Raw genomic sequence first — 25,491 nt, forward strand, 5'->3', positions numbered from 1 at the left:
GAGTTGCTTTTTTTTCCCCCCCTCTCTCTTTAATTCTTCCCCTAAACTTTGAGTAAAGGGTAGTTTGTACAACCTGTTCTTTAGCATTTTGATTTACGCTCTTTTAAACCACCCTCAGGTGCTCAGCTGTCTTGATAGATTATCCCCAGCAAATTCCACTCCAAGCAAAATTAAAGACTTGTAACTACTGTTTTTATTACTGCTTACATAAGTGTTACCATTTCAGTAGCCCCCAAGCGGGGAGAGGAACTCGAAGGTAGTTTCCCCCTACGTGAAGCGTGTCACGTCAGATGAAAGACGGATGGATCAGTCCCGGATCAAATTGATTTGGAAGTGTCTGCCCTGTTGACATGGCATCACACCACAGGCATGGGAATTGGAGAAGTCGTATCATAATGATTCTAAATAAGCTAGGGAGCGGTATTGGTGAGGATTTGTCGTTTTTGTTTTTTTTGACGGTCTAAACCCGCTCTGGTGAAGTCTTGTATTGTTGGCGCCATCTGCTGCTTTCAAATGGTCAACGCGCACAGGGCGGCGATGGGCGCTGATCACTTCTTCCCTTTTCGGTCATGCGTTTGAATTTTCAAATCTCCGGAGGGGGGGGAAAAAAAATCCAAACAATCTATTGGCCTATTATAAATATAATGTGCAATACGAACTACAGCTCTTCCAATTCAAGAATCCGGATCACCGTGAGTTCAGTTGCGTAGAGACGCAGACAAAATGGGAGAGCTCCGCAAGACGCGCCTCCGCGGGCGGTGACAGGAAACCACGTGGCCGGAGCAGCCGACGTTTGTCCTTCGAGACGCGGATTTAAAAAGTTTATTCATTAGAAATATATTTTAAATGTCGATTTACTCTCAAAAACGGCCTAGTATAAAGGTCATTCAATAAGTCTTTAAAAAGTTTCCAATTTTTGTCAATTAAATCGAATTCATTTATGAAACAGGCACTGGAAGACCCTGCGTTTGGTTGTTTTGTTTGGGTTTTCTTTTTTTGTTTATGTTTATGTTTGGAAGAAAATAATATTGGTATTGCCCCAAAGCAATTTGTTAAATAAAATGAATGAATAGATGGATAACAGCCGGTCGATGTGTGATGATCATCCTCTCTCCATAACGTGCGTAAGGAATAAAGACTTGCACCGACTCTGAATCTGAATCAGCGCAGCAGTCCAGGATGCTGAGGCATCCTTTCTCTCTGACCAGGGTCACGGATCATCTTTGTCGCCCTTCTCCTTGAGATGGAAGTATAGAGGTCCAGGAGGGTCCAGAAGGGTGGACAGGTCCCAGCCCGCGATCCTCTCTGCTCTGATCACCTGTCGAGTCTGGCCTTATCCTGGACGCCAGAAGGCCCAGACCACAACACACACTTTTATTTACTTTTTATTTCATGTTTTTTTTTGCTATCAGTGACTAACCGCTTTGTGTTCCTTGCTGATGTTCCGAAGTGTCAACTTGGGGAACACTTTCCATTGGTCATGTTTTGTAGGTTTAAATTGCCGGGGTCAAGTAGAACCCAAACATGAAAGTTGTCTGTTTATTTGAACATAATATCTGGGTTCACTGTGTTTCCTTCCAGTGCCCATTCACATTGTGCCTATAAACTGTTCATAAGAAATTGTTTCATAAGTTGAAGTAATTTCCCCCTGGGATTATTAAAGTATTTCTGATTCTGATTCCGATAAATGAATTCGATTTAATTCGAATTGGCGACTTTTAAAAAAACGGATTGAATTAACTTTATACTGGCCCATTTTTGAGAGTAAATTGACTTTTAAAATATATTTCTAATGAATAAACTTTGTAATAAACTATAGTAGCGTATAAATGAATACTATGTACTTACTAAGTTATTCAACTCTGTATTTAAACTATCCTTTCCTGAATTAAAGTGTTATCTTAAACTTACTTTCTGCCTTGTTTTTTGTTTTTTTTTCTTTTAATCAGGTTTTCTGGACACTACCATGTTGAATTATACAGTATATATATTTTTTAAAGTGTCAGTTTGTTTTATTAGATAATTAAATGGTTGTTTTTTTCTTTTAATCAGGTTTGCTGGACACTAGCATGTTGAATTATACAGTATATATATATATATATATATTTTTTTTTTTTTTTTTTTAAGTGTCAGTTTATTTTATTAGATTGATTAAATGGTTATTTTTTTTGTTTTTTGTTTTTGTCCCGCAATAATTTAAAAAGTCATTAGTCGTTTTCTAACTAATATCCTCCTGAAATGCCACTCCCTGTCCTGTGTAAACCTATCCCTTTGCTATTATTTCAGCTGGCATGGGTTGGGCCGTATGGTCCCAGGGCTGTTAATGATCCCTCCCATCCATCATAAATACACCCCAAAACCTTTCAATTTGAGAGATCAAAATGACAAATGAATTGCATGACATTTTCAAATGTGTATGACATTTCCACAAAGCTACACTCATTCGTGCAGTAAGATCTCTCCAATGAATGAAATGTTGTAAATGTAATCGCCACTGTAAAATGTTGCTTTTATGAGCCAAAAAAAGCTATAGTGAACCGAGTAGTGATTATAGTAGTGATAACTGTATTTCAGCCTCTTAGTGTGTGTGTGTGTGTGTGTGTGTGTGTGTGTGTCTGTGTGTGTCTGTGTGGGTGTGTGTGCGGGTGGTGGGGGTGGTGGGGGGTGGGCCCGGAGCAAAGCAGCTGCCATGTTGTGGCAAGTTGAGACACCGTTTGTGGGATTATTCTGGCATCTGCTCCCCCCTCCGTGTGTGCTCTCTAGGGCTGCTGGGCCATATGAACAAAATCAAATATGTCATAATATTCCTTTTGGCTAATATCGATATTTTGGGGATGACTGTTGGTGCTTTCATAAGATACTAAGGTACTTAAGCTGCATTGCTTTACTGTAATGCTGCCTTTAAGACCAGGAAAAGACGAGGTTTAACTATATAGCAATTATGACCGTTATCAATCACCTAAATCCATCATGACCTCAGATAAGATCGTACTTTATTTTTATTTATTGAACTGAATTCCTCCTACGAAGCTAATCGAAGTGAAGATGAGGGTAAAATAAATAAATAAATAAATAAATAAAAAGCTTTTTTTTTTTAATGGAATTCTGGGAGTCGCAGTGTAATCCAGCCTCATTTCATAGATTTTCCACTTTAATTGAATTCTCTTTCAATCTAAAGCAGTGGTTTCAAACTCGACCTGGGGGCCACTGGCCATCTTGTCTTCTTCCAGGGGGCCCGTGTTGAACGGCAAGGAAAAACCGGCCTGTTTTTTTTTTTTTAGGGAATTGAATCGTAATCCTGTCAGGAAGAAAGCTCTCTTATGAGCTATTTAATTCTGTTTACATTTTGAAAACATTAAGTACACTTGTGTGACTTAATGAGGCATTGTGATTTGACAAAATTATTTACGGGCTGGATTCATCAATATATTATCACCATATAGAGGGCCACATTAAATTGAACCGCGAGCCGGATGTGGCCCCTGGGCCTGTGGTTTGAGACCCCGGCTCTAAAGTTATTCACATTCAAATATGACTATGACGATACATGTATTGACGTTATCATAGTTGCGCTCCGACGCTAACCCCAGCGGAGAGGTTGTGTTTCGTTATTTTTTTTTTTTTTACTCTCTTTGACTTTATTTTACAAGCCTGCTCCTTTATGATGCTATTTTGTCCCGCTTGTTAACCCGGACATGACCACCGTTACTGCCAGGCTAAAGGCGATGAATCACATAAATCCCCGCCCGTTACCTACACCTCCAGAGGAGAATCCCTCATATTCCGCATACCGCGGGGGTTATGGAATGCCGGACGGGACCGACTTCCAGCGGAGTTTTGCCAGCGGATCGGCCCCGGTACAATGTGAGCCGACACGCATCACATGCCTATCGGAGGCCCTTGAGCCGAAGCGCGGACCAGTACATGTGGAGCTGTCAGGCGAGTCTCCACTGACTTTTTCTCAAAAGCGCCACGGGGCTGCTTCTCGCCGTGTCACACCTGGGACGTGTTTAACAAATGATCCTGGGATGGCAAGTTCAACAAGACTTCATACCTGCGAGCAACTCAACGCCCGAGCAGCCGTTCCAGCTCAGCCCAGCCCTCCGTGCGGCTCGGAAGAGAAATGGAATCGCCGGAGAAACGACACACGCAAAGGTGCAGAGGAAGCCGTCTTTGAGTGTAGTTTAAAGATTGATTTGCTTCCGCTGAGACCTGTGGGCCATTTTTTTTAACCCCCGTCCTAACCCCAAAAACACGGAAGGACCCGTATCCGTATGTCCAATGCTTTGCGTGCGCTTGGATTCCCCGACCAAAAACACGGCGGAAAATCCGCGGCCTTGGAGGCAGCGTTTCCCAAACTGTCATTTTTGAAAGGTCTGAAGTGTCAGAGAATTCGGCGAATTCTTTTGTGTTTCCCAAATGATATTAAAGGCACAGGCTCCAAATGTATTTGTTTATTTTCACGGTGTGTGGCATAAGCAGGCAGGTAATGGCGGCCCGCTGAAAACCTTCTGGCGGCGCCGCTGGAGTTGCTCGGCCAGTGTTTGCCACATTTTGGTCACACAGGAAACAGCCCTCGAAAAAAATTCCAAGCCCAGACTGGCACCGACGCCGGCTGCCCGGTCGTGTTGTCTTTACGCGACAGCCCGGTCTGCAGGCCAACTCTCCCACAGGGCCAAAATAATCTCCAACTTCCTCCCCCCCCTCCACCCACACCCACACACACACACACACACACACACACACACACATACAACACACACACACACACACACACACACACCCCTGTCCTAGGGCTGGGCCATAGATGCGGGAGAGTTTATCATCTTAGTAAACTAGGGGAAATGTCTGGATTTCATCACATCAAATTCCAAATTTCACAATGATATTACAGCACTAACAGATGATAATTGATAATATCAGCCCCTACACCTTCCACGCTATAGCATGATGGTGGTCAAATCTGACTTCTTTTCCACCGGTGCTGAGCCATTTATGGTCCATTACATGTTTGTTTTACAGACTACTAAATATAAGTGCACCAAATCCAACCCTCAACCCTTTCTTTCTGTAACGCTTTCAGAGCAGGGTCAGTGGGCCTACTGTATAGCATGACTCTCAGACGTCTATGATTTATGACAAGAATTGGGATGAGCCCTATCTGGCCTGTCTGTGTGAATTATGGGAAAAGGTAATGGGACTAGTTCATATCGATATCCACCGCTCAGAGCATTGTTGTCCGTCCACCTCTCTACCTTCTGAATTGACTATATATTCATTGTTTCGCTGAAGTTGACCCGCTCTTGCGCTTTCAATGCGTCCCTAACCCGGTGAGCACCTGGTGGAGTTTTTTACTTATTGTTTGTTACGGGGGCAGTAGCTCAGGCAGTAGAGCAGGTCCGAAGTTTGATCTCAGCTGCTAGCATGCTGAAGTGCTGAAGACACCTAATCCCCTAACTGCTCCATGGGTGTCGCTACGAGGGCGGAAGCCCACTGCTCCCAGATGAGTAAATGCAGAGAACTAATTTCCCCACTGGAATAAATGAAGTATACATTATTATTAAATTGCTGAATTTTTGAACTTAAGAGATAAGTCACTTCATCAAAATAAGTGGACGACATGCATGTCTTTTTGATACATTTTGCACTGTGGCCTCAACACAGTTCCTAAGCTGTCACGGCTGACAAGTCATTTCAACTTTCCAGGACGTTTATTGTAGGTATTTTTGTATTGAAATGAAAAAAAAGCCATAAAAACCCCACAAGTGATGGGCATCACAAAAGTAAAAACTGATCGATGATTACTGAAGAAAAAAGTAAAAAAAAAAAAAAAGTACATTTTTCACCTGTAGTTGAAGTCATTATCAGTGAACTTATTGGGTGTTGGTATTGAGCATTTCGGTTTGGTTATTTTTTTTGCATTTTTTTTTTCAGTCAACTCTTCCAATTTTGTATCGAGTAATAACCCATAACATCATTTTGACCGAACATGTCTGCTACAGCCATGCGCATAGTTCCTAGTGCAGCCCAAGCATCTTGCAGCCTGTGGCCCTGCCTTCATGCATATTCAGTGTGGATCGGTGTGGATGGAGCTGTGCGTCGCTGCGGGCTGCAGACCAGAGCAGCTGACCGCTGCGTGTGTGTGCAGACACCGAGCGAGGACCCGGGACCAGATCTGGCTTCTAGCGCACCGAGCAATTAGTGACTCATTAGGTGAGACCAACTGAACGTGTTATGGGCAATGGAATTGTTGTTATTTCATTTTCTTCTGATACTGGTTGTAATGTAATCGTTGGATATTAGTTTATATTGTGGCTGTTATTATTATTATTATTATTATTATTATTATTATTATTATTATTATTATTATTATTATTATTATTATTATTATTATTATTATTCAACGTTATGATTATTATGATGATGATTGTTGTTGTTGTCGCTGCTGTTGTTTTTGAAGTAGTAGTAGAATTAGAAGTACTTGTAGTAGTGGTGTAATAATAATAATAATAATAATAATAATAATAATAACAATAATTGTTGTTATTATTGTCGTTGTTTTTTTTAAGCAGTAGTGGTGCTTATAATAATAATAATAATAATAATAATAAAATAATGATAATAATTATAATAATTATAATAATAATACTTTTTTAAATTATTATATGACACGATATATATATATATATATATATATATATATATATATATATATATATATATATATATATATATATTTATATATATATATTTAAATACTGTGTATACGATTAAAACATTTAAGAGAGGAGACAGAAGAATGTCAATGTTGACATCAAATTCCCTGTGTTTCATTCCATATGATCCCATCTTATTATTATTGTAGATCAACTATCTAACTATCTATCTATCTATCTATCTATCTGTCTGTCTGTCTGTCTATCTGTCTGCCTGCCTGCCTGCCTGTCTGTCTGTCCATCAATCCATCCTCTGTCTGTCAGAAGACAGTGGAACCAACAGACCTGCAGATTGAACTGTGAGATGAATGAAGCGGTAGAATTGAACCCCTTTTGGAAAAGCCCTAGTGGCATGGCCTCCCCCTTGTGTTGCTGATGGCTCATTGCAGCCTTTTGCAGCAGGGCTGTCAAATACAGAGACTTCAGTGTTGAAGTTGTTAAGCGTGGTTCATTGTTAATCTCACAGAAAGCATAGGACATGCAACAGCTCATTACTCTGACTTTTGAGTATATTAAGACTATCCTTAGTCTTGTTGTGTTGTTGTGTCTATCGTTGTTGTCTTTTTGCACTTTCATGTCATATGTTGTGTGTTACAAATATTACTTGCATATTTGGAGTATGGGGAAACGCAATTTTGATCCTCTGTGTAATTACGTGTTGCATGGTACGATTGACAATAAAGTACACTTTGAACTTTGAACTTTGAGCTGTCAAATCCATTGTGCTCCATGATATTTTGCTCCAGGTTGGACTTGAACGAAGACGTGATGCGGTGGCATGCTTGCATTGTTATGATGTTGGTCCTGTCACTCACAGCCAGCGGACACGGCAGGAGAAGAAAGGGACAGCGAGATGATAACCAGGTCATTCTGAATGAAGGAAAAAGTAAGAATATCACCTTTGACAGGGTCTATGAAATCTCGAGCACCAGCTTGTCTCAGGTCCACAAGTGGCCTTTCCAGACAAAAACACACATGAGACTACTTAAATCGGCTTGTTTATATACAGTATATGAGTATGTAAACGTTTGGAAATGTATACCCAAGATCAAAATTCTTCACATTTGGAAAGACTCCTAGACTAGTACAGTTGCAATGATGGTATTGAATTTGACCAGTCCCATTGGTCTTAAGTTCAACTCGCCACCTTCCATTTTCAGACTCTCTCTCTCCGACATGACTTCAATTTGCCAAACTAAAAGACTTACAGCCCTACATCCAAAATTGCATACTAGGCTACGTACTATATACTTATCGGCATACTATTGTTCAGCATACTTGAATGATGGCTTTTTGGGCAGGCTATCGTCCTGCCCTCACAATGCATTGCTGGATACACTTGTTAGCATAGTGTCCAGTGTTTGCATACTACAATACCTGGTACCTTACACATGATAGTTGAGCATTGTAGGGGTTTGGAAGTACTAAACAGTAGTTTGGCCTACTAAACAGTATGCTAGTACGCCATTTATTCACTTGCCCCCCTAGAATGTTTGCCCCTGATCCTGGAATGTCAGTGGACTCCAGTGGATCATCTGCTGTGCCAATGTGTCAATTGCCCAAACTCTTCTATTATGCCCCTGTTCCCTTGTTGGTGTTCAAGCTTAGTGTTGTTGTCATACCTTGTCCAGTCCTCATCTGCCCGGTGGAGATCATGTTCATTGTGGACAGCTCAGAGAAGGCCAAGGTCCTGCTGTTTGAGAGGCAGAAAGAGTTTGTCCTGCGCTTCAGCACCCGCCTCATGCAACTCCAGTCTCCTGGCTGGCGCCTGCGGGTCCGTCTGTCCGCCCTGCAGTACAGCAGCACCGTTTCTGTGGAGCACAACTTCCGGGACTGGCAGGACGTGGACGTCTTCCAGGGCCGCGTGGCGGCCATGGCCTACATCGGCCACGGCACCTACTTGGCCTACGCCATCACAAACGCCACGCAGCTGTTCGACCGGGAGACCTCCTCCAGCAGCCAGAGGGTGGTGCTGCTGATGACTGACGGGGTGGACCACCCGCGCAGCCCCAGCGCCTTGACGGCCGCCGCCGAGGCCAAGAACCACAACATCAAGGTGCTCACCATCAGCCCTTCCGGGCCGCCCCGGGACGCCCTTGTCATTTCCGGGCTGCGCTCCATTGCCAGTGCCCCGGCGCAGCAGTACGTCCTCAGCATGACTGACCCGCAGCTGGAAGACAGACTCTTCAAGGAGCTGGTCAGTAGTGGAAGGTCAATGTGAAAGTGAAAAATGCCGGAATCATATTTGTTTCTTCTTTATGTCTCACTTTCTTTCGTCTCTGTCTTACAGAACACAATCGTCAACACGGGGGTAAGTACTGAGCTTTGTATAGAGTGTTAACTACCTCTGTGACAGTAAGTATAATCACGAACATTGTGGAAACATTTCCGATTCAAGTTGCCATGAACAGGTAAGTAAGCAAAGTGTGCAGAAGATCAACATGTTGAGGCTCGGTTTCTTGTTACTTTGATTTCTTTTTTTTTTATTTGGTCATGCAAACACTGAGGCCCATTTTGTGGTTTGTGGTTACCTGCTTCTTCATATTTTCAAGATGTATACATTCAAATACAAACATGAGAGCGCTTGGAAGGAACAAACATTCAATTACGGATCTCTGACCAGATAAAATGTCATTAAATGAAACGTGTAACATTGAATTAAAACACAGTTAAATGATATATGCCATGGATGAACCCGATTGCATTAATGAACTCCTTAAGGCAAAGCGGTTTAAAACATGAATTCAGTTGACTCAATTGGCACTGTTTTCTTTCATTTCATTTCAATTCATCAAATTCAAATCCAAAAAGGATTTTCATAGAAGAAATTCACATTTGACATTAACATTACATTTAACTGAGATTAATGGCTTTGTTTAATTAAAATGTTCATAATTTCACATTCTCTCTCTCGCTCTCTCTCTCTCTCTCTCTCTCTATATATATATATATATAAATTTTTTTTAAACAAAATGTTATTTTTGTTCTTGTGTCAGTGCCCTCAGCCTAAGTCCTGCCTGTGCGACAAGGGGGAGAGGGGTCCTCCTGGAAGCCCTGTGAGTATAGCCTATTTTTTGGATTCCCACATCCTAAAACAAAATCAACACACTCTCTCTCTGGTTCCCAGTGGTGAGTGCCAACATAAAGAAATTTTCACTTTGGAATCATGGAATCATACGCCGAAATGACACGTATTCGCAAATACATTTAGTCCTGATTGATTCTGATACACTGATAAGAAGGTAAGTGAGAGGGACCAGCATCACGTGCAGGGATGCAGAGAGAATGGGGGAGGTGGGGGTGGGGGTGGTGGGGGTGGGCGCGAGGATTTCCGCCCGCGTTTTACGCCGCTGTGTTCAGCTGGCCAAGTTCGAAAGTGGTTTACTCAGCCGTAGAAAGGCTCGCTAATCCCCAGACAGTGGTGTGTTATTCCCAGTGGCTGAGCATCTGGAAAACTCTCCCAGTCGGCTCTGGCTTCTTCCCTCCCTCATCACGTACGTTAGGGGGGAGGGGGGGGCCTCATCCCAGCAGGTGCATCTGGCCAGGGACCAAAGAGTAGGAAGTCCATCCCACAATGCAAGTGTAGCAGGGCAGACCGAGAACACCTACTGAAAGGCCGGTGGTGGGGGGGGTGGTCTGTGATTTCAAAATCAGCGCTTTTGGAGGGAGGAATGGGGCGTAGGGGAGCAAAGGTCAAGGGTGGGAAGATTAAACACACAGGTTGGTGTGAGCCTACTGCACGGAGGTGGAGGTGGATTATTGCGTGGGGGCCGAGGGTGTCCCAGACAGGTCATGCGGGGGGGAATGCGCGGCCTCACCTTTTGCTCGTACACGCATGGAAACAAAACTAACCAAAAAGCGAGGGGGGCGAGAATAATAATCTCACTTGCGCTGTATGCTTTTCCCCCTTTCCCCCCACCCTTCTCTTTCATCTCAAGGGCAAACAGGGCGAGCAGGGATCTGATGGAGGCCCGGGGCCGAAGGGACAGTGGGTAAGTCTCTTTTTATCATGATAATCCACCTGTTGATGCAAAAGTAATATGTAGTGGAGATGTGACAGTGCTGTTTCGCCTGCTGGCACCATCCGCAGGGGGAGCCAGGCATCAACGGACGGCAAGGAATGGAGGGCCTTCAGGTAATGAGCGCTCAAAGCGCATTGCAACCTTAGAGGTACAACGGTTTGTCACACTGGCAGCAGTTTGTACCAGATTGGTACTAAACGTCTACCGTTTTTGAACCGGTGAGTTACAAATTTGTCTCTAGAGGTCAAAATTACAAACCAGTTCCCAGGCCAAGGGTTAATGAGTGTGCCTTAGAGCGGTGTTCACCCTTTTTTCTGCCACGGCAAACTTTGATAATCCCACCGCACACTAATACTATCCTGTTATCCAATCATAACCTCACAAACATGTCTAACTGTGCTTATTATGATCTAAATACATTATTATGGCCGACTAATAGTACATACTTTCAGTGGGAAACTTGACCCCAGAGCTGCTATCCTGGCTGTATTTGATGAAATAGTCGAGCCTCGCAATTTTGATCTTGCAACACAACAGATCCTTTCCATTATCAATCGCTTGTAGCCCTAAAGGAACAATTCTATACTTTATTTTCTAAGAGTGAGGCTATTCATTCACCTGTTGGCATTGCAATTATGGTAATTATGTAGAATCAGATTGAAGTGACATCTCTTTTTTTTTTTCTGTAGGGTCGAACTGGCTCCAGAGGAGAAAAGGTAGGAAGATATTGTGGAAATGGGCCTTTAAAACCAACTTCTTAGGATAAATGCTGAAAAATATCAGACAAATGTTATTTTATAGTTCCACTTTTTCAACTGAGTTTTACTTTCTGGACTACTTTCAATTTTGCTGGGTTTCAGAAAGGTTTCAGGAGTTGAAATTAAACCATTTAATCAAGGCCAAAAAAACAGGTGGACTGCATGTAACGAAAAGTTTTGTTTTTATTTTGGGATTTTAATTTTAAAGGTCCCGTATATACTCCTTTTCAACAAGTTAATATGGGTCTCTGAGGTCCTCAAAACATGTCTTTGAACTTTTTTTGCTGGAAATACTGTACCACTCAGAATATGCATTCTAGCCATTCTAACATCCCTCTATACCCCTCCTGTACTCGGCCGGCTGTTTCTGTGTGTGTTGCTTTAATGCAAATGGGCTGGTTCTCCCCACGCACTACTACGGAGCTGTTTGTGGCTTGGCGGGGAGTGGGGCGGTAACACAGGGCTTTTTTTGTTTCATTCAGTTAGGAAATAAATACATCTACAATCAAAACACACCGTCCTTATTGGTTTTGTCTGAAGAAACGCGCAGCGGATCGTGCAGCGGAGCAGAGTGCAGCGGAGCAGAGTGCAGCGTGCAGTGCGCCGCCAACCTTTTTTTTCTTCCTTTTTCCAAAAGGTTCAAAATATGGGAGATTTACGGGAAAATATTTAAACGGGAGAGAAGGGTAAAATATGTGACAAAACATTTCCCTCTTCTCCAGTTTTGTCACGGACAGATGGCATTAATTCCTCTTTCTTTTGAACAGATTTGTGCTGGTCTGTGCAGCCAACGACAGAGCAGTTCCCATGCTTAGCTCTTAGCTTTGACATAATGCCAGTGTGTTTTGGCGCATGCGCGAAAAAAAGTGGCAAAGGAATTTCTCCAGTCGTGGGTGGAGAGGCTTGTTGAATCACATGTTTTCCGAAAATAGGGACCCCACATAAAACTAACTGCGTTGCCTTACTTCACAGTTTGTGTGCTATTACACCCATCAGAGACCCAAATCTATGTGCACAAGCACTGAAAAAAATGACTTTTATTTCAGTAAATCAAGTCAAAAACATTGATAAAAGAGATGAAAATAGAGAAGAATAAATAATCATAGTTTTCCTTCAGCCCCTTTTTAATCATAGTAGACCTGCCTTTTAATTTCTGCTTTCGTGAACAATAATAAGACACATTTAAGACACTTTCCCTGTTGCTGTGCTCAACGGTGATTGGCGATATTTATACTACGGTTGATTTGCTTCTCACTTTGTGTTCTAGGGGGAACGCGGTGAGTGTGGCACCTCCGGAGTGAAGGGAGAAGAAGTGGGTTTTCTTTGTTTCTTTATGTTTGTAAACTTCCGAATAAAAACTTCCTCTATAAACATGGCATAATATGTTGTACTCTAATACAGGGTCCGGACGGGCCCCCAGGTCCCCGGGGCCCCAGAGGGGAGCAGGTGAGGGAGTTTTCATGTTTCTAGGTCTTTGGTTTGTGAAAAGATAATATGGAAAAAATGTTACATCTCACAGATTCAAGGCTGTTTATCAGAATTCAATACTTTTATGGTGTTGACCAAATTGCCCTAACAGTATAGAGTATGGAAATATTCCTTTGCGTTCAATACCAAAGTTTGATGCCTGAGAGGTTCTCTTCAGTGCCAGTGAGGCAAAAAACAGAAACAGAAGGAAAAAAAACGTTTTAAACAATTTATAAGCTCTGGTGTTTCCATTATTAAAAAAAAAATGGCATTGTATAGGAACTGGTATCGAGGTCAAGGTAGATGTTGCTGCTGTTATCAAAATCTTTTTGAAGATACCCAGACCTAGTCCTATTCCAGTCAACCAACAAACGAAATTAATTGTTGGATGATCCGTCATACCTGAAAGAGCAAATAGTCGAATTTAAGTGTTTCTGTGTCGACCTTCATCCGCAATGAATGCACAGGAGTCTCGCACAGGAGTGTGAGGCCCGTCTCCTGCTCTGCACTTGTGGAATGCGATCGGTGGATTACACCTTATCCCCCTCCTAATGTAGCCCCTCTAAAGCGATGAACCCAGGCTTGCACTGTTTTTGTTCCAGCCACCGAAGGGACTTTGTCCCATAGGATTAGTGTTTTAGCACATGCTATCTACTCCCTCTCTCCTCCTTAAATGCTCACTGCCCCCCATCGGAGTTGGCAGGGCAGCAGTGAGCATTGAATATGTATGTCTGAGGTTTTTTTTCTTCTTTTTTTGTGGGTGGCTTCTCCGCCCTGGCACTTGTTCCTGTGAAAAGCACCATGTGGACCGTTTAAAAATGTGCTTTCCTATTTCAAAATAAAGAAATACATTTACGAAATAAACAAACTGCTCACTGGCCTGTGGACCCGTGTCCATTTCAGGGAGCGAGAGGAGCACCCGGTGACCAGGGCCCAGAGGGAACTGTTGGAACTAAAGTAAGACAAGCACTGGCTATAACCAACCAAACAAACAAACAAACTAACTAACTAACTAACTAACTAACTAACTAACTAACTAACTAACTAAATGAATAAATAAATAAATAAATAAATAAATAAATAAATAAATAAATAAATAAATAAATAAATAAGGAACTAACTAACTAACTAACGAACTAACGAACTAACTAACCTACTAGCGAAGACAAACAACACCATGCCCAGAAGCACAAACATAAGCGCGGGACATTTTGACAGTGTTCCTTTTCATCCAACAAAAAGGGGGACCGTGGACCGAGCGGCGCACCGGGACCCCCAGGCGATGCAGGCGTTGGCTTCCCGGGCCCTAAGGTGAATGTCGAGCAAACGCTATGCAGTTCTCGCGCTCCGGATCAGGTTGTTTCAGTACCTCATCGGTACGTCTGTAATCACAAAAAATGTCCACTGACACTGAGCATATTCCTCAGGGCGACAAAGGCAACCAAGGGAGGCCAGGTCCCACTGGGCCGATGGGCCGGGGCGAACCAGGACTGCTGGTGAGTGGGGGAACCTTCAGCAACCGCCGCAGATGGTTTGGCAGACGCTTTCATTTGATTTATACCTCAAAGTCCTCACGCCCCCCCAAAAAAAGAAAAAGTTGTCCTCAAGCTGCATCAAAAGAGTTCAATCATGGCTTGGTTGACTTTGTGTCTTTTATGCTCTGCCTTGACTGTCCAGGGTCCAGCTGGGCCGCCTGGGATCCAAGGATCCCAGGGATTCCCAGGGGAGGGTCTACCAGGGTCAAAGGTAAATTTGTGCCGAGCCAGTGGGATCGTTTTACACATAGAAACATGTTAGATGTCTCTAATGGAGATAAATTGATTATATAATATAAATTATGTTGATTATTCTATACATTTAAGTCATGGATTAGATATAGAAGCCCCCGTCAAGGCCACATATCGCCATGTAGTAGTCTTTGATAAGGCAATAGCAGTACATGTATTTATATATACGGTAAATATATACAGTATATAACTATATATATATATAAATATATACAGTATATATATTTTTTATTTATATATATATTTACGTAAATATATATATATATTTAGTATATATATATATATATATATATGGTATATATATATATTTATACAGTATATTAAACATTCTTCTGTGAGAATTGATATTTGGTCTTAAATGTGATCTTTTTTGTTTAACAGAAAACACATGCAACTCCCCCCTCCCCTCCCATGTTCTTTTCTTCAATAGGGAGACAGAGGTTATGAGGGTCCTAAGGGTAGCCGTGGGCCGCAAGGAGTGGGGATCAAAGGTGATAAGGTACGGTTAACCACTAGCTGGGTGGTTTACAAACAGAAGGTGTTAGGTGTTTGTTGGAAGGCAACCTGTCTGACCTCTTACTGCTGGCCCTCCAGGGCCACACTGGTGCCCCGGGTCTGCTGGGGCCAGTAGGGTTTCCAGGGGCAGGCATCCAGGGAGACAAGGCAAGTGTAATCAAAGAGCAAAGTTGCTATTACTGCCATTTTTTGAGTTTAGATTTTAATCTTTAATCTTTGAATTTTTTCTCCTACAGGGGGACCAGGGGCCGGCAGGGCCCTCTGGTCCGAGAGGCCCTCCGGGACATGGTATTATTGGGCCAAAGGTTGGTAGAGTGTTTGTTGTGAAGATTGAAGTCCAAATGGAATTGGTAATCTTGTCAATTCCAATGTAAATATTCCCAATGATATTCAAATTATTGTGACTACTTGTATAGTTTTTATATTTCTTACATGGTGAACTATCAACCCAATTACGCCTTTAGACATCTGGAAGTATAGATCAATCTGAATGGCTGATATTTGACCAATAAGATCATTAGCAGCCAAAGCGTCAATATACAGTAGGTGCCGCAACTTGGACTAAAATGACTACCCAGCTGACATAACATATACAGAACAAATGCTTTTTAATTTAAAATTCAAAGTTCATGGATTAAAAGTTGAATGTTGCCGACGTGCATTTCTTCCTCCAGGGAGATCAAGGTTTCTCCGGCGAGGCCGGACCACAGGGAGAGAGGGGAATTGGCGAGCCGGGCCCAAAGGTGAGAGACGCCATCTCAGGCTCGCTCAGCTTAAGTTCATCTCCATTTCCAAGAAACTCCACAGGGAACTCAAAATCCTTCGGGACATTGATCCATTGAATGAAAGTTGACAGCAAAATATCTTTTTGACTTTCTGTGACCGGCCCAGGGGGAGCTGGGACCCGCTGGCCCCTCCGGTATACCCGGCATTCCCGGTGAGGACGGGGCTGTTGGACCCAAGGTGAGCGAGGAGCCGGGGCTTCACAGCTCGCTCTGATTCACTGACTACTCCGGCTCGATTTGTTATTTCCTTTACAATATGTTTAATGCTCCACTGTTTTTATACCCAGGGTGAGATGGGATTACCCGGCTCTCGAGGCCCAGAGGGTGTGCCAGGGAGAGGAGTCGCCGGAGAGAAGGTGAGATAGCGGTGAGGCAGACATCGCCCCAAGTAGTCCACTCCGACCTCCTGTTTGCCTTTGTGCAAGTGTGACTACAAAGAAAAACATTGTCCCCAGTGATACCGGCACGGCACACTGTTTTTTTTGCCTCTGATTCAGTTGGTAAAGCTTAAGTAAATTTGACTTTTTCCTTCGAAGTGTCTAGCCACAGACAACACAACCAAAGGTAATAAGTAATACTGTACAACACCGCTGTGGTTTTTCAGGGGGACAGAGGCGACCGGGGGCTACGGGGACTGTCTGGGTCCCCGGGCCCGGTAGGACCCGCAGGAGCTAAGGTATGTTAAATATAGGCTTAACGCCCCCAAACATTCCCAGTTCTTGGCTATTAATGTAACTGGGAATGTGAGGGACAAGTACTGTCAAGGTCAGACCTGTGCTTGTTGTGTGGGGAGTGCAGCGCTGAGGTAAAATCCAAATGCCGGTGGAGAACTATTTTACGACAGGGAAAAGGTTTTAGTTGTACGGAGATGTAAGGCCTGGTTTATAGCTGCCGCAAGCGCGAGGGCGCGAGGGAGCGCGTGCCGCGAATGATGTCACCAGGGGGTGGCGCCACGGCGCGTGGGGAGCTACGTCTCACACCTCCCGAGTTTTTGCGAGGCCCTGGTTATGCCTTCGCGCAGACAGGGTACGTTTTTGGACGCCGCCCGTCTAGAGAGCGCAGGGCGTTTATAGTCGGCAGGTTCTCCGTTGACGTATACTCAGACACTCTGAAAAAATGGGAGGACCGCGAGGGGCCGTTCCCTGTAAATGCATTGGCAGCGATGGGAGATCGGCGTTTGGCTGTTTTAATTCTGATATTTTTCGACAACATTGATCCGCAGCACAAGTCAGATGAAATTCAAAGTCTACCAATTACTTTTTGATGCAGAGACAAAATAGAATATGCAAACGGCTCATTCAGCTTTGGGGGTTTTATTGTAAATGAACAGGGTCGTTGTAAAGTGCAGTTTACAATTTAAAGGGAACGTTTGTAATTGGTATTTATGTGCCGCTTCCTTTCAGAGAATCTTGCAATGAGGGAGAATAATTACACATTGTGACTCCGTTCAATAGTTCAGTAAAGAGCCCTCTGTAATAAAATGCAGAGCAGGACATAACTTCAATCCCCCTCTCATGTCTCTGCATGGAACGGGCCGACAGAGCAGCTCCTTTTCTCCTTTTCACCTTTTCTCCTTTTCTCCTTTTCTCCTTTTCTCCTTTTCTCCTGTTCAGCGCTTTTGTTGGTATACCTACCAGGAACAGCAAATCCTTCTCAACATAAACAAGCTCCAATGCGTGCAGCCATGATTGCTGTTTAGCGTTCTTAATGGTTGACTACTTCCTCCTGTTTCTTTGTTGATAATGGTTCAAATGAGCAACAGGGTTGAGGTTTGAGCACAGAATTAGCAAATAGACAGAATGTGGCTAACTAGCATTCATGCTAATGGGATAGCATGAATGCTAGTTAGTAAAGCTAATTTACCTAAAATGTATTTTAATGATTACTTTCAAGCTATAATTTTGGTAACACGGCACCTTGGGAGTGGCCTTCTCTGGTCATTATCAAGATATCAGTGAAAATACAGCATAAAGAATGAGAGAACGTACTTCTTCCAACGACCTTCCGAAAATTAATGATGCCACTTTATTCCGTTTCATAGGGGTGAATGTGTTCAGGTAACAGGGTTGAGTTAATAATATTCTGGGACCCAACTAAAATGGAAATTTGTCATAATCTACAATGAATAACTCACAAAAAATATGGTTTAAGCGGGAGATAAGAAATGGATTTATACAGTAATGCAAAAATAACACGATTTCTGAAGGATTTTAATGATTATATTTCAAGGTAACGTTTAGTTACAGTGGGTAGGGACAGGTGAACATGCTGTTTTCACAGTGTTGTTGGTGTTGTTTTAAGCTGTTTATCTGAAACTTGCATGTCGGTTGCTGTAAAGGAAACTTTACTTAAAGTCCCTGTAAAGTGAACTCAGTGATTTGTTTCAAACACATTATACATCTTAGAAAGTAATTGCTGAAAACAGGTGAAAAGACTTAACGATGTAATAATGAATTTTGGAGTTAAAGGCGAGGCAAGGAGACAAGACGGTCGGCCAGACGCACATTTTGTTTCACACATCTTGCATCCGAGACAAAGGCAAAGACAGTCATTTGGTTTTTTTCCTTTGGAACCAATCTCGTGTAGGAGACGGATGAGTTCTCCGGCTCACATAGTTAACATAGATCCCGACTGAGTAGGTTTCTCCACACTAACTCGGTTATGCATGATTTATTCAGGGCGAGCCTGGCAGCTTGGGAATGATGGGTCTACCTGGGTCTCCAGGGCGGGGCTTACCGGGCCCCAAGGTAATTAAAGCCACATTCATTATAGCAAAGGATGTGCCAGGATGCATGAGAGATAAATACGTAACTTGATTTTGAAATTTTTTGCATCACTAGTACAGAAAGACAGAAAAACTAGTGGCAATGCGATACATACATGTATGATACAGGCCACCATTTAGTCCGTCATGACCATGGGTTTCCTTTGTAACAGGGAGAGCTTGGCCCAACGGGCCCCGGCGGACCCGTCGGAGAGCCCGGCGTCGGAATCACTGGGCCTAAGGTAATGCGAACACGAGCGAGACGGAGGTACCGTTAAAGATAAAACTACTCAACGACTGCCCGAGCTGATTGGGTGTGTGTCTTCATCCAGGGTGAAAGGGGAAACCTCGGACCTGTCGGGCCGGCGGGGTTAAAGGGAGAAGGCCACCCGGGAGCCCAGGTGAGAAAGGGAGAGAGGGATAACCAAAAGATGATGAGATGAGATACAAGTGCATGTCAAATCTCAAAAGTGTAACAAAAATCTTTCATTTAAATGTTTCACCTGGATGGTAGGGGCTGCCAGGGTTGCCAGGGCAACCCGGAGATATAGGACCTGAAGGCAGAGGAGTGCCAGGGCCCAAGGTTAGCCCCCAACTTTGTGAATTGTGTGTGCGTGTGTGTGTGTGTGTGTGTGTGAGCCAAAGAGGAAAAGCGGGCTATGGTCTAAGATGTGAGTTTTTGTGTGTGAATTAATTTGTACTGTGTCAATTCAGGGTGTCAGAGGTCCCCCCGGGGTCCCGGGACCAGCTGGTCCTCCTGGAATTGGACTTTTCGGCATGAAAGTAAGTGTGTGTGCATATGTGTTTGATAACAGAACCTCTTATCTCACTATCACAGCACGACTTGACGTGACCTGTGTGTTTTTCAGGGCTCCGTTGGTCAACCTGGCCCCAACGGCCTGCCAGGGCCACCAGGAGAAGGAATCCAGGGGCCAAAGGTATTTTAATAGGTGATCGGCTTCATGGTCTCATTGAAGAAACTTTTGCCTTTGTGCAAATATAGTTATCCCAATTTTGTAATAGATGAATGAACTCTGTGATAGGAATTTTTTTGTTTCAATGAATTATAGGGAGAGGCGGGATTTCAGGGAATGATGGGCCCTCGTGGGCCACCAGGAGACGGACATCCAGGAGAAAAGGTCGGAGAGCAAAAAAATGAAAATGCATTGTCTCACATCGGTTTGACGTTGATGATCCCCGTTAGCTGATGTGTGTTTGTTCTAAATACACGCTCTCACACATGCGCAGGGAGATCGGGGCATTCCTGGGGACCGCGGAAGGAGGGGAGACAAGGGAGACTTTGGAGAACCTGGATCTGTTGGACCAATGGTAAGCACAGACATTGTGCAACCAACAATGCAGTCTAAAGTGGTAAAAGATGCTTTGTGTCCTAAATCTGAGTGTTACCCTGCAGGGTAAGCTTGGTGAAAAAGGGGACCCCGGGCTGACGGTGAGTAGTGGGATAGGCTACAAGTAGCACGATTTGATCTCCACAGTGAAACCTCGTCTAATTCTCCCGTCTTCCATCCGTAGAGAGACGAAGTCATCAAAATAATAAGGGAAATTTGTGGTAAGTTACTGTTGCCGTTCCACCTGCACCACCCACCCGAGTGGCGTTTCCAGGGCCCTCCGACACAGAGACACAGGCAATGGGGTTGAAAAGTACCAGTTTTATTGTAGAGAGTGGGCAAGGTGGAACAAGCCCATTGATTGCTCTAACGAGCAGCCGGCGTACAGCCACCCTGGCCCTGGGCCCAATTACAGTGGTACCTCGACTTACGACTGCATCTACTTACGACTAATCCAAAATATGAGTAGCGATAGTCGCGGAAATTTGTATCGACTTGCAACCGACTGCTCCAAGATACGACCATGGAAATTTGCGGTTGGCGTGTCAGCGGCCAGTCAGCAGTCAGTCAGCAGGCGACCTTCATCGCGTGTGCACGTAGTTCGTGGCTTATCAATATTTTTTTCATATTTACTGTGTTTGTGCTGTGTATTTTGTTTATTTTCACACTTCATGATTTCATAACTTATATGGGAAAAATCAGTTCGACATACGACTGTTTTAATATACGACCGTTCTTATAGAACGAATTACAGTCGTAAGTCGAGGTACCACTGTACCTAGACCCAAGACAGGTGTGGCTGCTTAAACCATACCGTCCCCACACCACAGTTACTCAACCCAATCCCTGTTTCCTCCCAAACAAGCAATCGCCTTGGACCATAATCTAACCGCAACATAGCCAAACAACACCAAAACTCTCACTTCTCAAATCACCTTTCCTTTCATATCTGTAATGCTCATCTGTAAATAAAAAAATAAATATGTATATACACGACACATACATGTTAATGGATATTTAATTCATTCATCAATACGATCTACAGTGTACACACTCATATTCATTTGTATAGCAATGGTTCATATTTATCTATTCATCTCTACATATTTAGCACTCTGAGCCAATTAGATTATTAAATTGGCTACCGTGATTCACCCCCACCCCCCTGTGAAAAAGGCTGTCAACAGCTTGATGTAGTTTTCGCACTCTATCTTGTATGCATATTTTTGGAATTAAATTTTTATTCTGCATAGATCTGTTGACGTTGGTCTGCATGGCTGTATATTTCAATGCATCCACCTCACCAGGTCAAATTGCCAAATTATTGATACTGACATTGATTCTGATTTTATAGCAAAATGTTGTGGGAGATCTCTAATCTGCACTAATTTTGTGGACTCCTTTCTTGTTCTTGCAGGCTGCGGCCTGAAGTGCAGGGAGAGCCCCCTGGAGCTAGTGTTTGTCATCGACAGCTCGGAGAGCGTGGGGCCGGACAACTTCGAGGTGGTCAAGGACTTTGTGGAAGCGCTCATTGACCGCTTGCCGGTGAGCCGTGAGGCCAGTCGCATCGGCGTGGTACTCTACAGCCACATGGACATGGTGGTGGTCAGCCTGTCTGAGCAGTCCAGCCAGGAGGACATCAAGGCGGCTGTCAGGAGGATGCCCTACCTGGGAGAGGGCACCTTCACAGGCAGCGCCATTCACCGCGCCGTCCAGCTATTCCGAGCCTCCCGGCCTGATGTGCGGAAGGTGGCCGTGGTGTTGACGGATGGCCAGGCCGACGAGCGGGACAGTGTGCAGCCGGAGGGTGCAGCCGCCGAGGCACAGGCGTCCGGAATCGAGGTGTTTGTTATAGGCGTGGTGAGCCACACGGATCCTCTGTATACGGAGTTTCGGGCGGAGATGAAAGCCATCGCCTCTGACCCTGACGAGGAACACGTCTACCTTATTGATGACTTCATGACACTCCCCAGTAAGCAAACACTCCCTTGGAAATGTAATCCACATTTCGCACAGCCATTTACCTACTCTTGCTAATATATTTTTCTGTTCAAATCTGATCAGTCTTACTATCTTACTGTATTCATTTCTTATTCTGTCCATTTATTTACACTTTTGGGCACAGCTCTGGAGAGCAGGCTGCTTAGCCGGATATGCGAGCATGATGATGGCACGCTGTTCATTCCGCAATCCTTCCTTCCACCTCTGGCTGTGCCCACTAATGACATTCACCTGGAGTCTCCAGACAAGGGCACTTCACCTGATTCACCAGAGTACACACAGGTAAGTAACAGTAGCCTACGTCCGTACGTGGTGCCTCAAAGTGTATTTTGGCTAAGACCAAAGACGGGGTTGTAGAAAACACTCAAGTTTATCGTGGAGAGGGGACTTGATAGAACAACCCCCGGAGCAGATGGACACAGGTCATGACAGGGCTCCTCTCTCTAAGTGTGTGGGGATGGGGGTTTTACCTTTTGCTCGTGAGACCAACCAACGAGCGACAGGTATGTAGCCACTCTTATCCTGTGCCCAATTAAATAGATCCAGGTCGGGTATGGCTGGTCAAACCCCACCATCCCCATACCACAACCCCTTTTTTTACATCACCCCCCCCAACAGAGCAGAACAGAAAATTGTTATCGTTCAATACAGATAAAACAGTGGGGCATATGGGGTCCTTTATATACTTGGTATACTTGGTTTTGGCGGCGGCAGGAGATTAGGGCTCTGTCATCGACAATACGAGCTGCCGGAACTAGGTGCTACAGTAGCTTCATTAATTAACAGAATTCTCTCACATTTCTCTGCCCGCATTTCATAGATCACAGCCACTGCTTCCACTCCGCTATCCCCAAAATTAATGGGCTTTGATGAGAGCCTAGAGGAAATCAGCCAGCCTGCAGCAATCTATGAGCAGCCCTTCAATGTGCCACCTGAAGATGCGGTTACCCTTCCTGGCTGGGCGGGAAACCAACAGCAGCGCCCTCACATGGTTTCTGTGGCAGGGTCACAGACGCCAATGAACCGGCTGTATGTCCCACAGACATCACAGGTTGCCTCATCGACTCCCACACCCCTGCCTGAGGTCTTTGTGTCAGGTATAGCACACAAAACTCTTGATGACGTGGGGAAATATGTTGTGTACCGCTAACTGATGCAGGTGAATGCTGCATTATGTATAATTATTATTATAATAAGTTATTTTAAGTTACATCTACGTGGAAAAATATATGTCTATATAGTTGTCCCATCTGTTTGTTTTCTTGCATTGGATAGAACTACTATGCAAGTGTACGGGACTTGTGATAGTAATCTCTCCCTCCACTTCAACTGGGAGGCCATTCTCAGCTCCTTTAAAGACAGCCACTAATACTTCCAGCTTCATTTTGCCCTTTCAGATTCCACGTGTCGTCAGCCCCTGGACCCGGGTCCCTGCCGCCAATACGTGGTGAGGTGGTATTACGACCGAGAGGCGAACGCATGCGGCCAGTTCTGGTACGGGGGTTGCCAGGGCAATGCAAACAACTTTGACAACGAAGACAGCTGCAGGAATGCCTGCGTGTACACGTAACACCCATCGCTGCGGGCGGAAGAGGCGTGTGCGAAGCCAGCACGCTCCCACTGTTGTCACCGTGGATGCGAATGGATGCCCCCTGAGGGATACAGGGTCCGTCGTTTACCGTTGGACCAAGGATCGGGCAGAAGTCGCTTCTGTCACACTCCATAGACGACAATGGGGAGCAAGGGACTGGAGGGCAGCAGAGGACCTCTGGGCAGTCTCTACTATCCTTGTTATGTATTTAAACCCATGGACGGCCACACCGGCAATAAATGCTCCAGCCATAGCCATAAGTTTCACAAATCAATAACATCAGGATTTGATGAATCAGGATAAAAACAAACAAAAAAATAAAGGGTTGGCATTTGTTTTTTAATGGTCTACTTAATGTGATTACTGTGAATTCAACAGTTTTGAATAGTATTGTTTCATGTTTAGTTTCATATCACGTCAACTTAGTCGCCTTTTTCTGAACAAGTTCTTTCTCGAGCCCTTGCTTTTTCAATATAGTTTAACAGAAACATTAACCCTCATTATGTAGATTGACTGTATAATGTATTAATTGTCTAACACAGAAAAAGCCATGGAAGGAATTGTAAAGTCAAACATGTAGAGTATAAAAAAAGAAATGAATGTATTTCAATAAATAACATGCAGAAATGCATTGCTCATTTTTTCTAACCTTAATAGATTGTATTCACAATTACTGTGAATATAACACTTGTAACCAAGTGCTAAAGTATGGCCTCTCTGAGACATGAGCTAATAGCAAAGTAAATATCTTATTCGAGGGGATTATAAACATTGGTCTCATTTCAGCATTCTGTGTGTTTATTGACTTACTGACTTACTGTAATGCATCAGCACCCCTTTCCACAAAACATCTTAGAGTCTAAAAGTTGCTCCCAACTTGCTGATTTAGGAGATACTCTTAAAAATAATGGCCGTTTCAGTCCTAATTTTAGGACTGCTACATTTTTGGTCTGAGAGTTTTTCACAAAGTGTTTTTGTACTAAAACCAGCTCTTGAATCTGAAAAGTTAGGGGTAGTCGGGAGGACTCCTAAATCACTAAGACCAAATCACAAACAATCCGAAAACGGCTGCTGCCGGCATTCCGCCTCGTAATTGCATCAACATTTAAGAGGCATTTAATGATACTGACCTTTTAAAAATGGGTATCTCCGTAATCATGAGGGTATTGTGATAATAGTAGAGCTAGTCAGGGATGCAGTCACTTCACCAACAAACCAAAACAACCCCATAACATCAGAGATCAAAGTTTTGACAACTCTACAAACAGGAAACATGCAGTGATGCAGCACAGGCCAACTGGGTGTATCTCAGTCATCTGTCAGTAGAGATACAGCCATGGAAGACTGATGAACATATACTTGACTAGTCAGTATATTATTCTTGGTTTCATGTGTAATGAGTGACAAGCCTACATCTTTATTTTAAAATCTTCATTTGAATATGGCAACATGATACCTCTTTCTACGGTGTTTCTATAATGAAATCAAGGACAGAGACCCATCCCCTGTCAGCCAATCACTGTTGGCATAGTAAGTTTGTTCATGAAACATGACATCATCCATAGCAACGAGGTTAACCCCGCCCTTTCGCGTAGCTTAAAATTTCTCCCATTCCTGAGTAAAAGTCGGTCTCAGCAGCTTTGTGAATAGGTTTTAAGAGGAAACCTTTAACTACAAACTTTTACTGCTATTTGCGAGACCCCCTAGTGGTGAAATAAAGTATTTTGTGAATACG

General features: G+C 43.7%; 1 protein-coding gene across 1 annotated transcript; it reads left to right on the forward strand.

Moving 5' to 3' along the window:
• Positions 1-7,511: 7,511 nt before the first annotated feature.
• Positions 7,512-23,735, forward strand: col28a1a (collagen, type XXVIII, alpha 1a; the record flags this gene model as incomplete). Its single annotated transcript, XM_080023439.1, has 34 exons — positions 7,512-7,602; positions 8,348-8,913; positions 9,007-9,027; positions 9,713-9,772; positions 10,655-10,708; positions 10,807-10,851; positions 11,428-11,454; positions 12,764-12,808; positions 12,898-12,942; positions 13,867-13,920; positions 14,206-14,274; positions 14,391-14,459; positions 14,641-14,709; positions 15,181-15,249; positions 15,345-15,413; positions 15,503-15,571; positions 15,941-16,009; positions 16,158-16,229; positions 16,339-16,407; positions 16,656-16,727; positions 18,730-18,798; positions 18,989-19,057; positions 19,148-19,216; positions 19,330-19,398; positions 19,530-19,598; positions 19,685-19,753; positions 19,886-19,954; positions 20,064-20,144; positions 20,230-20,265; positions 20,349-20,385; positions 21,582-22,136; positions 22,290-22,447; positions 22,986-23,262; positions 23,563-23,735. 34 exons carry the CDS (start codon positions 7,512-7,514, stop codon positions 23,733-23,735), a joined length of 3,504 nt encoding a protein of 1,167 aa, XP_079879565.1.
• Between the last annotated feature and the right edge of the window lie 1,756 nt (positions 23,736-25,491).

The sequence above is a fragment of the Zeus faber genome (genome assembly GCF_960531495.2).
Source record: "Zeus faber genome assembly, chromosome: 1".
Classification (NCBI taxonomy): domain Eukaryota; kingdom Metazoa; phylum Chordata; class Actinopteri; order Zeiformes; family Zeidae; genus Zeus; species Zeus faber.